At 42.2% G+C, this 14,196-nt stretch overlaps 1 protein-coding gene across 1 annotated transcript in view; it reads right to left on the reverse strand.

Annotated features, from left to right (window-relative positions):
* The window catches only part of LOC306741177 (solute carrier family 23 member 2), a gene marked incomplete at both ends in the record, with an annotated part of 45,515 nt that overhangs the window by 17,044 nt on the left and 14,275 nt on the right, over nucleotides 1-14,196 (reverse strand). Inside the window, 5 exons of the mRNA XM_079223430.1 lie at nucleotides 512-668; nucleotides 3,045-3,162; nucleotides 6,599-6,780; nucleotides 7,486-7,669; nucleotides 9,485-9,642. Of these exons, the coding sequence (XP_079079556.1) occupies nucleotides 512-668; nucleotides 3,045-3,162; nucleotides 6,599-6,780; nucleotides 7,486-7,669; nucleotides 9,485-9,642 (799 nt within the window). The remainder of the gene's footprint in view (nucleotides 1-511; nucleotides 669-3,044; nucleotides 3,163-6,598; nucleotides 6,781-7,485; nucleotides 7,670-9,484; nucleotides 9,643-14,196) is intronic.

Consider the following 14,196-nt stretch of genomic DNA (forward strand, 5'->3'; position numbering starts at 1 on the left):
ATAATTGTACAAGAAGAAATTAAAATTGAAACTGATCCCTTTGTCATCCTGTCAGTTCAGATGTGATATAAACCTCATGAACTGTTCAGAATAGAAGGAAACTCTCCTCTCTCTGTCGGTGGAATTTACCTCCAACGCCAAAAATTGTGTCATGCCGATCAACCAATGTTTAAAACAACCTCTAGAGTGGTGAAGTCTTTATTAGGACCGGTTTAGGATAGATCCAGGATAAGAAATGAATCTGGATGGGGAACTATGGGGTGCATTGTGCAGAAATGGTGCTACATTTAGCCAGTGGCGGCCGTCAGGTCATTGGGTACCTTCACTACATCCAACCTTAAATGTGTCTCTCTGGAATTAATAGTGGCATACCTTTAGAGAAAATAAAGAGTAAGAGTAAAACAATTTCCAAGATATGGCAACCTTTCTTGGATTATATGGGAAATCACCAAATTGTTTGCGTTTTTTGTTGTTGCATGTGATTGAATACGTGACACGTGTGTGCACTCACCCGGGTACGGCACGTGGAACCAGGGGGAGTTGGTCACGGCGTCCAGGCTGATGTCGGTCCGGGCGGAGTAGCCGTACTCGTCGGGCTTGGCGGGGAAGACGTCGAAGACGGTCAGCAGGAAGCAGACCAGCCAGGCGCCGCACATCCCGAACAAAGCCTGGGGGTTCGTCATCCGACGCAGAGCATCTCAGTACATCGACAAGGAACGTCCACCAACATCAAGACATTTTGGAATATCCAATATTCAGCGTTGGTCTGTCTCAAAGCCGGTAAATCAACCCCAAACCCAACTGCAACCAACAAACTGCTCCAATGCATCATTCACAGTCTAATTTCGAGTTTCTCATTCAGCCTTTGGGCACCGGACGTGGACTTGAGATTGCATTTCTGCAGGGATTACGTTGGCGCCAGAGAATGCTTTTATGCTTTTTATCTCTCCAACTTATCTCAGCTGCAGGGCAGAGGAACACACAAAAAGTACGTGATCCCATTTGCTTTTGGTTTCTGACATCTTTACACCTGAACCTACAGGATCCATAGGTAGATTTATTGAGTGATATCCATAAAAGCTTCATATTAAAACCTACAAAATATACAGTCAAGGTGCCAGAGTATGTCTGGCATCACATGACTTTATTATGAATATAGTTTGGCAAGACACTGCAGGAGTAGACGGACCTCGTCCAGCAGAGGCTCTTTCTGTGGTTTTATATAATCCCTGCTTCACTCTTCACACTAGAACGCACCGCATTTTATTTATTTGATGATGGGAAATAAATACGGATCAATCGCTTTAAAAAACAAAAAAAACGTAACTTTGTTTGCTGTGAGATCAGGAGACCTTCAGGGTTTTTGTTCTTAGTTGCTTTGTTTTACATAAAGCGTTTCAACCCTGAAGCCAAACTGACTCAGAGACCTTTACTGTTTTCTGGAGGAGCTTCTGCATTCAGCTTTATGTTCTCGTTAATCTTTATATTTCACCCGATATGATTTGGTGTGTGCATGTTCGTGGCACCTTCTCTCTCTCGGCTCCCTGCTTCGCACCTGGGAGCTTCAAAGCCGGCCGACAGACCTGCAGGCGTGCTGGCAATATTTATCTTGGCTGTTGTCAAACAGCATCTAAACAAGTCCCGATGAACGATGGGAAAGGATTCATCTGTATTATTAAAGTAATTAATCTGTAATATATGAATGGAGCTCTTGTCACAGCGTAAACAACCTTTTGCACAAAAGTGTATCCGCAGAGTTGTGATTGACAGCCAGCGGGCGGCTGTGCAGGTCTGTAACCGCGTGGATGTGAAGCAGGGCGAGTGGGAAAAGAGACTTTGTGAATTCAGGTTTTTAAAAGAACGCACACATTCTGTGAGTTGGTTTGTGGTCGCTGGAGATTAAGAGAGATAGATGACCAACTGCAGAGGGCTCAGGGGCCTTGACAGACTGGTCTGGGTTGTGTTCACAGGGAAGCGTCCGTCGCTCATCACGGATCAGAGAGCAGAGCTCCTCTGGGCCTCTGTGTTTACACGCATCAGACAACGTTGACAGGCAACATGTTCCTCATGTAGATTTTTTACCGGCCTTATTATCCGCCCAGAGGACTGTTTTTGTTTCTGCCGTTTGCATTTCGTACGATGCACGTTTAAAATAAAGGCGCTCCAGGATCTTCTCCGATCGTCTCCGTGTTCTTCTCTGCGACCCCTGAACTTATTCACTCATTTCAATGTAATTATCTCGGCCACATTGACTGGTATTTTTGTGTTAAGAAAAAACAAAAAAACAACACCTAATAATAGGATCATAACACATATTATTAATATTATAAAGTAGTTGTTAATGTACCCCTAAAAACAAGTTATTTCTTGCTGGCATGTTTAGCTCCGCCTTCCTGTTCAAGGCCTCTTTGACACATTGTTGCTGAATGTGAAAACAAAAATAACAACATTTCCTCTCAAACCTCTTGATGATAAGTTTATTTCTTGCTGATCTTTTGGGTCAAGTGGACTCAAGAGGAAGTTTATGGACTCACTATTTCATTTCAGGCTTCAGGAATGGAGATAACTTGCAATATATTTTCTTTAAAACAGATGTGCAAGTAGGGATCAAGATGTACTTGTTTTGAATATAGATATATGATCTCGCACTCTTACAGACTTATATATCTGACTGCGGATGAAAAATTGCTTTTAGCTCAAGATCAAGCTTTATATATATATATATATATATATATATATATATATATATATATATATATATAAGCTCGACCCAAAGATATATCTATATATATATATTTGGAAATGTTTTAATTTGATTCCTATGAACAGGTTTTTAAGATCCACGCTGTCCCTGCAAGTCATTGGCAGGCGTTGGTCCTGGATGATCCTTCACACTATACCGCCATTTTAATTTATTGTTTTGAAGCATTACACAGGCAATAAAAACTTTTATTTACTTTACTTCATGGGATATACATGGTGCTGAAATTGTATTGTATTCATAAAAGAGTAGCGGAGAGACCCGGAGGGCGTCGGCAACTCACAGAGAAAAGCTTGAAGAGAGGATACTGGAAGACCTTCCACTTCTTATCCTTGTAGGCGATCATGGGAACGTTGACTTTGCTGAGGTACTGAGAGAACAGCAGAATCAGACACACCGTGCTGTGGGAAGAGAGGAGACGGGTCAACAGAAATCCGTCACTCACAGGAGTTCCCCCACAGAGGCTCTGCTTCACAGCTGCTTAAACATGGGACGCGTCCATGCATCACAGAAAACGCTGCACGCTGTGCATGAAATGCCGTTCTGGGCCGCCGCCAGCGCCGCGTGTTGTTTCTATGGGAAAGTCTGCAGCAGCCTGTGGGCAAAGTTATTGAAAAGTTAGATTTTTTGTGTCGGGGGGGTTCTAATCCGATGTAAATGTTGCAAGTGGAACACCGAACCGGTTCGAGCTTGGGAAAAATGTAATAATACAAAGTTCCAAGAAACCGTAATGGATCTCGTTGGAAAGAGCGGGAAGACGGCAGGACGCCCGGCGGAGGAGAGATGCGGGAGACGGTGATGCGATACCGGGTTGCTGCTTCATGAGAATGTGGAGCTTCTGCAGGGGTTTCAACACAAAACCCTCCGGTGCTTATCTTATTACCGCATTATTAACACTTGGCACCACGGCATATCTGTGGTACATTTTTGACCAAGATCCTGATTATTCATCATGCACTCAATTCTATAAACAGAGCTTTTGACAGAGCCCTGCTTTTACTTTCACGGTGGGATACCTTCCAGCTATTTAAGCGATCTGTGCATTTTGAAACGTGCAACAGCGAGCAACATACAGCACAATGCGCACTTCTACCCCGGTCTGCAGGTGCACTGTTGTGCAGGTAGGGTCCCTTGAAGTTTAAGCCAGAAACATCTGAATGTGCCCCGGGTGGCTGTCTGTTAATTTAGGAAGCGCTTGATTTGATGTGCAGCGGAGTTTTCTTTGAAGATTTAGAAACTTGGTGAACTAAATGTTTAGCATTCAACAGATAGAGGGTCAGTCTTGAAATCTCATTGCATTTGTGATATGCATTTTTTATAAGCCTGAGTTGTCTGCGCGCTTTAAAAGCGTTGAAAGAACATCAGCATTTACTTTTGTTGCAAATGATTCTTTTAGAAAAGTGGGGCGGAAGGTGCTTTCACACCTGACGTTGGGCTCAACTGGTGCAGACAAAAGGAAACATGTTTTACTTTGTTGCATTTCAGGTTCTTTTTTACAAACAAACCAAGACCAAAATGCAGCTGGCTGACAGAAATGTATTCAGCTCCTTTAAACACCTTAAGTAATATATAAGTGAAATATATGGTTTGGTACATGAGAAAATTCAAATGTCACAAATGTGCCCCAATGCAAATGTTGGAGTCCTCTCCTGAATGTTCTCTGTTCTAAACCCTCTCTAACTTTGTTCTGCTTCACTTTATCAAAGTTAACCTTTGCAGAGAGAATGTTCACATATTGAGTTATGATTTGGGTTAGAGAATGTTCACATATTATCTATGATTTGGGTTAGAGAATGTTCACATATTATCTATGATTTGGGTAAGAGAATGTTCACATATTGTCTATGATTTAGGTTAGAGAATGTTCACATATTGTATATGATTTGGGTTAGAGAATGTTCACATATTATCTATGATTTGGGTTAGAGAATGTTCACATATTGTCTATGATTTGGGTTAGAGAATGTTCACATATTGAGCTATGATTTGGGTTAGAGAATGTTCACATATTGAGCTATGATTTGGGTTAGAGAATGTTCACATATTGTATATGATTTGGGTTAGAGAATGTTCACATATTGTGTTATGATTTGGGTTAGAGAATGTTCACATATTGAGCTATGATTTGGGTTAGAGAATGTTCACATATTGTATATGATTTGGGTTAGAGAATGTTCACATTGTGTTATGATTTGGGTTAGAGAATGTTCACATATTGTGTTATGATTTGGGTTAGAGAATGTTCACATATTGAGTTATGATTTGGGTTAGAGAATGTTCACATATTGAGCTATGATTTGGGTTAGAGAATGTTCACATATTGAGCTATGATTTGGGTTAGAGAATGTTCACATATTGAGCTATGATTTGGGTTAGAGAATGTTCACATATTGAGTTATGATTTGGGTTAGAGAATGTTCACATATTGAGCTATGATTTGGGTTAGAGAATGTTTACATATTGAGCTATGATTTGGGTTAGAGTTGGACCTTACAGCTGCATCATTTCAAAGAAATAATCATCCTGAAAGTGATTTTTTTTTAGGCGGGCCTGAAACGTTTTCATTTGTTTCTGTGTGTCATCTTCATTTACTCTTTACCAGTAACATATAGACTGATATTTACACATCTGAACAGAATCTCACATGTGTACCTTTTATTATAACACCAGCATTATTCAAATAGCCCTAGTGGTTGCAGAGAGTTCGGTTAAAACGCGCTGAACAGGTTGTGTTTGTTGCGTGTGTGTTCTTCTGTGTGTGTGTCTGCGCCTGTAAACTGTTGGTTATGGGCGGTGATGGATGTCAGGGCACCGGGGATAAAAGGATGGATGACTAAGTACCATCCATGCACGGCACCAGGAGGTGGATGTGCAGAACCTTTTAAAAGCCACGAGTAACGACTTTAGTCTGCATTATCTGGCGATGGCGGTCGGTGAAGGAAGACAGACTTTATGGGGTTGGACGGGTCGGGAGCGACGGTAAATCAGAAGGCGCGTTAACGTGGAAGCCGCTGTGGAGATTAAGCGGATCTAAAACTGTGGCCGTGACTGCTTTGATGAAAGAAACAAAAGTGGAAAACAGACAATAAGTCACTTGAAACACATGAATTAGATTAGACGTCCGCTTCTGGTAAATGTCGTCTGATTCCCGTGCGCGTCTCATCTTACTGTTCTATATTTGCAAACGGCAAAGAAACGTTGCTATTTATCCACATTAATGTTATCGTATCAGTCGCGTATCGCACGTTTTATTATTATTATTATTACTCTCACAGAGCCGCAGACGCAGAGGGAGGGATGTCTTTTGGCCGAGTGGGGTTCAGTCAGGGAAGATCAGGAGGCTTTAATAAGTTAATAAGACACGCTACGTTGTTTTTACCCTTTAATATGTATAAACGCATTAAAGTGCAATTATTACTATACCGACTTATCGTACAATATGTGGACGTGACCTTTTGACGTTATCACGCATTGATTTGTGGTGAAATATATTTTACATGACCTTGATAACTTTACAATATCGGCTTATTTGTATATTTATTTTGTATTATCTTGATCATTTTTATGTCATGGTTTTCCCAACCCTTTCTATACTTGGTCATTGCGCAGACATTGCACATTATTGTTAACGGTAGAACGTTATTCATTTAGGATATTTTAATATTTTTTTCCCTGTTCCCATTCAAATGTCTGAACATTCTTTAAGAGGCCTTAAAAACGGCAATAATATTGTTTGTCGCAATTATTTCTGGTACGATATATCGTCGGGCCTTTCTGTCGATATATATGTTGATATCTTTATTATATATCATTATCTTTTGTGCAGCGTCCACTCACAGAGCCGCTATTCCCCAGTGGCCTCCAGACTTCTTCCCGGCTTCGATGAACAGCGACAGGCCGATGAGGTTGATGGTGGGAGCGATGGCCAGCGGGCCGATGTACTTCAGCACCAGACCCACCAGCCCGGAGAAGCCCAGGAAGATCTGCAGCAGAGACGACACCAGGATGGCTCCCTGGATCTGAGCACAGGGGAGAGCTGCATTATGCTCCATGTGCAGCATGTAGCCTGCCAAAGGTTTATTTAAACTCATATTTAATGCTTTGTACTACTGTGAATGCAAGAAGAAGAAAAAACATCAACAATGTGTGATTTTAGGAGAAATGTGAAACATAAAAATATGAAATTTTATTTTCTAGTCACAGGCATGTCATTGTTTTTGTTGGGCATTTGGGGAAAAAATTATAAGAATAGATGATGACGACAAGATCTTGCTATTCATCTATATACAGTAAAATATTATAAGTTTAATAAAAATGTACCTAACTTTGTTGAAATACTTAACATTTTGAGTATTTTTTGGGGGCATGTATTTGAAATGCTGGGCTGTGCCAAACCTTTTCTTAGAAATTTGGCCTTTTCAACACAGTTTGTTGGACCCAAATGTATATAATTTACCCACATTTCAGTGTTTTGTTGAACATATTAATCCACCCATTGTAAAGGGCACAGAAAGTATTGATAACTATCTTCTGGATCGAGGGACTATCTGACTATCTGAATATATAACTATCTGACTATCTGACTATCTGAATATATAACTATCTGACTATCTGACTATCTGAATATATAACTATCTGACTTTCTGACTATCTGACTTTCTGACTATCTGACTATCTGACTTTCTGACTTTCTAACTATCTGACTTTCTGACTATCTGACATACCTCACGCATTCGTGACATCCAGACCTCATCAGAGTTCCCGGCCTGCGGCGGGCCGGTGCTGTTCTGCAGCTGCATGGACGGCGTCACGGACGCGTCCGGGTCGGGACACTGCCACTTGGGGAGAGCGAGGATGGCCAGCGTCGGGGTGATGAAACTGAACGTCCCGCCCTGAAGGATCGGTAGCCTGCAAGTGAGTAAAGGGGAGGAAGGTTAGAGGTCAGAGGTCACCGGACCACAGTGTGTCTGATCTCTGCCGACGAGGATGAGCTGAGACTGTTCAGAGCAAACTTGAAAGGTGGGCTGAGAATAATAATGAGCGCGATGCTTTCCCCACAGACCTGGAGTCTGCTCAGAGGCACATTTGGGATTTTGGGCTTTACAAAATAAATGTAACTGAATTGACATCAGTGTGTCCTTTTGTGAAAATAGCGACCGAGTTAAGGTATTTCAATATTGACTCACCCTAATGGAATTTATAAATAATAATGCATTACATAATCTGGACTGTGCATGTATGGATTATATTCTTTTGCGTTCTTGTGTTGCAGCGTTTATATTTCGACAAACTTTTTTTGTCTATATGTCTTTGTGTTTTTATCCTTTTATCCCCTCATTTCAAGAAGGCCTTCATAGCACAGTTTTTCTTTTCAAATAAAGATTAACTTACTTATCATTCTATGTCAAAGCGTTTGCTGGGATTCCTCTGTTGGCCCTTTGAGCTGTTGCCAAACTGTGTAGGTGGAAAACTCCAACAAACGCATTTGCAATTCGCGCAGGCTAACGATCAGTGTGTGTGTGTGTGTGTGTGTGTGTGTGTGTGTGTGTGGGCGACAGCCGCACTGTGAGGCGTCAAGGATTGATTCCTCTCAAAGTGCCAAACGGCTCCCAGGATTTCACATCTCTGTTGTGAAAGGAAAGCCACGGAATAAGCCGTGTAAACTCCGAAGATCAAAAGGCTTTCAGGGGAAAACGATTTCCGAACTTATCCTGAAGGATAAATCTCATTTCCAGTGTTCACGTTACGTCGAGCCTCGACGAGTGACTGACTCATCCGCTTAAGACCTCGTGAACCACCGCCAAAGTCTCTGCATTAGCTGTGTGAACGCAGCTCAGGGCCGCTTGGGCTGCACAGGGAGGTTTGAGAAACCGCCACAGAGCCGCTGGAAGGAGGCCGGGCATGTGCTGCGAGGAATTGATATCAGGTGCATGCGCTGCGAGGAGGCCGTCCATGTGCTGCAAGGAGGCCGTGCTGCGAGGAGGCCGTGCATGCGCTGCAGGGAGGCAGTGCTGCGAGGAGGCCGTGCATGTGCTGCGAGGAGGCCGTGCATGCGCTGCAGGGAGGCAGTGCTGCGAGGAGGCCGGGCATGTGCTGCGAGGAGGCCGTGCATGCGCTGCAGGGAGGCAGTGCTGCGAGGAGGCCGTGCATGTGCTGCGAGGAGGCCGTGCATGCGCTGCGAGGAGGCCGGGCATGTGCTGCAAGGAGGCCGTGCATGCGCTGCGAGGAGGCCGGGCATGCGCTGCAAGGAGGCCGTGCTGCGAGGAGGCCGGGCATGTGCTGCAAGGAGGCTGAGCTGCGAGGAGGCCGTGCTGCGAGGAGGCCGTGCATGCGCTGCAAGGAGGCCGTGCTGCGAGGAGGCCGTGCTGCGAGGAGGCCGTGCTGCGAGGAGGCCGTGCATGCGCTGCAAGGAGGCTGTGCATGTGCTGCAAGTGTCAGAGGACTGGGTTAAATACTGGCATGCAATCCTCAATGAATTAAGATTGAAATACCTCCTCGCCCTCATTGTCAGAAGGGTAGAGCCTTCGGGGCAAAGGTGTGTCAAAATTTAATAAACTGGAGTTCCCTTCGTCTCTTAACCAGGGCATTCCCTCAATTTGTACCTGCTGTGAATCCTAAACCCACAGGGAGTGAGACTCATGTGGATGTGTAAAACTTCTTAACATCTCCGTGGAGGCCTGGTGTACCTCACTGTTGCCGTGAGACGATCAGCTGGGCTCTTACCTGGTACCGACGGCCGTCTGCAGTAGTGTACATAGTCCCGACACAAAGAATATGGTGGAGATGAGCTGGCTCTTGGCGGCGTTGTTGTCCTTTATGCACAGCGGCTCGGCCAGGATCAGCGGGACTGCGATGATGCCCCCAAACGCCAGGATGTAATGCTGTGGAGGCAGGAAATGGATCCATTTTGGGTCTCTTTTATTGGCTAAAAATAAATAAAACATTCCCTTTGACACCGGGTTAATCCTGGCTTCTTCTTCTTCTTCGTCATTCTTCTGCTCTTTATCTTGACGTGTAAATAAGAAGTGTGTGTTTCTCAAAACCAAGACATGTATCTTATCTACTCTTTGTTGCAAAAGAAGGCGTTACAAAACCAAACATCGCAAGAAATGATGGAAAATAAGTACTTATCGCCCTTTATGATAGCCGTTATTTATCAAGATGAGCTAAAGTCATTTAATGAAGTTTATAGTAATAGAAATGCCGTTTCAGAGTTCATGTTTGGCATGTGAAGTGAACTGCAGAAAACCACCGTGGAAGCTTTCCCCTCAATCAAAGTGGTGTTGACACCTAAAACCATCCAGCGCCCCCGCCTGTCACCACAACATTGTTTGTCAATGTCACGCAACAATGATATATGAATGTTATGTGAAAGGTTACTACTTTAAAGGGAGCAAATTAAGCGTAAGCGCTAGTTCTCTATACGCTCTGTATCACTGTTTCATTCATAAATCTCTGTGTGATCAGCCGACTTTAAATCAACCAACCAGATGCTGCAATTTGCCAATCGCATCGTTGCTGTCAAACGTTTAAATAGGTTTCCCTCTCTGCTGCTGTTATGTGTCGTTTTAGCTTGAAAGCAGATGTGACCCTCCTCCACCTCCACCTCCTCCACCTCCAGTCAGCATCAGTCAAGCTCCCTTCATTCATCATCGGATAGCAGGTACTCCCTTCACCACGACCACCAGTGTTTGGACTCCGGGGGGATTCTGCCTTATCAGAACTCGGTATCACAAATGATATTGTAAAATATGCGTTGAGGACATCGGCATTTATGCTTTTCTAGTCGGCGATCTCTAAAGACGTTACATTGCAAACAACCAATGAGTGTTTAAACTGACAGGAGGAGAGCTGGTTAGTGTTAGCATTACCGCTAACGGCCAACAAACGAAGGTTCTGTTAAGTTACATTATGATGCGTTCAGGCTTGGAAAATTAGCATTGTGATCTCGTAAAATGTAGCGTTGGTGAGAGACGTTTTCACAGCAACACACATAGATCTTAGAGATGAATTATGACCTGATTACAAAACCTCTGAGCAGCGTATAATACATCATTAAATCTACTGATGACAAGATTTGAATCCTTAAAAATGCAATATTTTATTTCCTTATCATTTGAATTGTGTGTGTTTTTATGGAGAAGGTGATGGAGATTGATGCAAAAAGAATTTGGATAAAGGGGAAACAAATAAATTCAAGGCAGATGCCGATAAGTTCAGCAGATTTATGGAGGTATTTTCAAACCTGCAGCTCCCATAAATCCGATGGAGATGCCTATGGTCAATGTCATGGCAGGAAACTGGGAGGAGAATTCCTCCAGGAAGAAGGCTGCTTAAAAGGCTGCAATTCATCTATCATTCAATCATGTATTCCCAAATAGACACAAGCTCCTCTTTACAAAGTTTAAACATGGTAATTCTTAATCAATTCATTCTTTCCTCGTTGTTTTTTAAAACCATAAACATGGCAGCTGTTGTTAAGTTTGAGCAAACCACAGATTACATGGTGGAAATGACTCAAAATAGTACCAGACAAATACACTATTAACTCCTGTTTGAGTAACCAGAGTGCCAAGATATTTCAGATAATACGTTGGGCTTTAAACAAAAACTAAACTATATAGTGTTGACCTGTTTTTGTTGTTGTTATGTGGGGAAGCTTGGTGAAGTAGTGACAACAACCAGAGGAAGTTGGTAGGGAGAAGTCAAGCGTAAAAGTGTGGGTAAGAGACATTGAAGCTGGAGGTTAAAGGCCGGTCAGATGCAGGGAATAACTCTTTGAATCAGGGTTAAATCAGGTTATACATCAAGATAAATGGAAGGAGAGGACAACCTGATGACCCCTCAGTGTGGTGGCTATGGCGAATGGAGCCGCTGGACAATCCTGCAGATTGAACTCACAAGGGCTTTGAATGTGAGAAACTCAAACGTCCGGGGGATTTGTTGTGACCATTGGGGATTTACAGCTCGTCCACTCTGCCTCTCGTGTTGTTCCTGTGTAGAAGAGACTGTCTTTAAAGTGCCCAATGAAAGACGTTAACAAACCGGACCCTAAACTGGACTCGGCCGTCATCAATCTGGGGTCCAGATGGATGTTTTTGTCATTTGGCAAGACAGGAAACCAACAATAAACACAATAAAACAAGGACTGGTTGGCGAGGCCTTGAACTAGTTTAAAGACATGTGGTGCTGGCTAACTTGGCTTGAATCCAAAAAGATCAGTATGAGCCAAATTCAGTTGAGTTGGCATCGTGTTTCTGAATCGAAATCGGTCGGCAAATAAGGGTCAATGATTGGATTAATCAAGTAGTTGATGACAGTATTCCCAAAACTTGTTTATGGGTTTGTGCCCATCACAATATCCAAAGTCCCAAGATGCTGTCAAAAAAAAACAATCTCTTGTTGTGTTTCCCCAAGAGTCCAAACCCCAAAGAAAGAAAGTTTTATCTTAAAATGTCTGCTCTAAAAGAAATCGGTTTAGCACCAATTCCCTAAAATACTACATGGAATATATTATATATATATGTTTTGATAAACAACATAACACAATTACACAAGCGTCGGTTTGCAGGGTATCACATCATGAAAATGGAGCTTGTGTGCGCAAGTAAAAACAGTGAGGTGACTAATACAAAAAACTAGTACAAGGAGCTCTAAACTTGAAAAAAAAACGAGAGGGAAATGAGGTTTGCAGCTGTAAAAGTAGTGCGTCAAATTGGGAGAAATTACACTTGTGTTTTGGATCTTTTGGTTAGTCTTGAACCCTTCCTCGGGGTCGGCTATTCATTTTCTTTCGACGCAAAGTCTTGCATGTGTTCCTCACAGGAAGCTCCAAAACAAATATAGCCGTAAAAAAAAAAGGGCAACTGTGTACAGCAATTACAGCAAAATATGTATTAATCACTGCAGAGAGTTCTTCCTCAAGGGTATGAGGCCATCATTTTTTATCTTTAATGTGTTCCAAAATGTGAGCTGACGCATCACTTTCTTCACATAAATACACTTGAAATAAAACAAAACAAGAAACTGAGCAATTATCGCAGCGGTCTTCCATCAGACATGCGTCTGGTTCCAGAAAGACATCACTTCATCGAGCGACTCACTGGAGCTTATTATGTATTTCAGTATTTGGAGTTGTGACCTGGCGCCTGAACTTTGTGCTTTCATTCACATAAATAAAGACATTTCCTCCGTAAGCGGATGCAAACAAAAACACCAGATTCAGTGTTCGACGCTCCGAATTTCTCTTAGTCTGCGTCTCCACCGACGTGGAAAGGAAACCTGCATACCCTCGATCAGGACAAACTCTTCAGAGCTTATGCTTGTTGCAGTGCTTCCTTGTAACACATTTTATTGCATGATTCAAATGTCACGGCTGCTCAAACTCATGATTCAGAGGTCGTCCAAATCAAATCCATGCAGATTACTGACTTAATGTCAATACAAATAACGATTGCAATTAGGAAGGTATCACCAAAACCAATCCACCCCTAGGGGGGCAGACTGAGCAATTGTTATATAAAACTGTAAATCATAGCTTGTTTTATGAAAAAATTTCACAGATGTGCGCTCTAATGCAAATTCTGGAGTCGTCGCCTGAATGTTCTCTGTTCTAAACCCTCTAACTTTGTTCTGCTTCACTTTATCAAAGTCAACCTTTGCAGAGAGAATGTTCACATATCGAGCTATGATTTGGGTTAGAGAATGTTCACATATTGTGTTATGATTTGGGTTAGAGAATGTTCACATATTGTATATGATTTGGGTTAGAGAATGTTCACATATTGAGCTATGATTTGGGTTAGAGAATGTTCACATATTGTATATGATTTGGGTTAGAGAATGTTCACATTTTGAGCTATGATTTGGGTTAGAGAATGTTCACATATTGTCTATGATTTGGGTTAGAGAATGTTCACATATTGAGCTATGATTTGGGTTAGAGAATGTTCACATATTGTATATGATTTGGGTTAGAGAATGTTCACATATTGAGTTATGATTTGGGTTAGAGAATGTTCACATATTGAATGTTCACATATTGAGCTATGATTTGGGTTAGAGAATGTTCACATATTGAGTTATGATTTGGGTTAGAGAGTGTTCACATATTGAGCTATGATTTGGGTTAGAGTTGGACCTTATAGCTGCATCATTTCAAATAAATAATCATCCTGTAAGTGATTTTTTTTATAGGTGGACCTGAAACCTTTTCATTGTTTTCTGTGTGTCATCTTCATTTACTCTTAACCAGTAACATATAGACTGATATTTACACATCTGAACAACATATTACATGTGTAGCTTTTATTATAACAAAAAATATTCAAATAGCCCTAGTGGTTGTCGAGATACACCCTTTTTAGTTTGGGGATGCAATACATACATTGTCTTTTTAACACATGGAACCGCTTCCTGTAAGGTAGCGGAATAAT

Source organism: Taurulus bubalis, assembly GCF_910589615.1.
Source record: "Taurulus bubalis genome assembly, chromosome: 9".
Lineage (NCBI taxonomy): Eukaryota > Metazoa > Chordata > Actinopteri > Perciformes > Cottidae > Taurulus > Taurulus bubalis.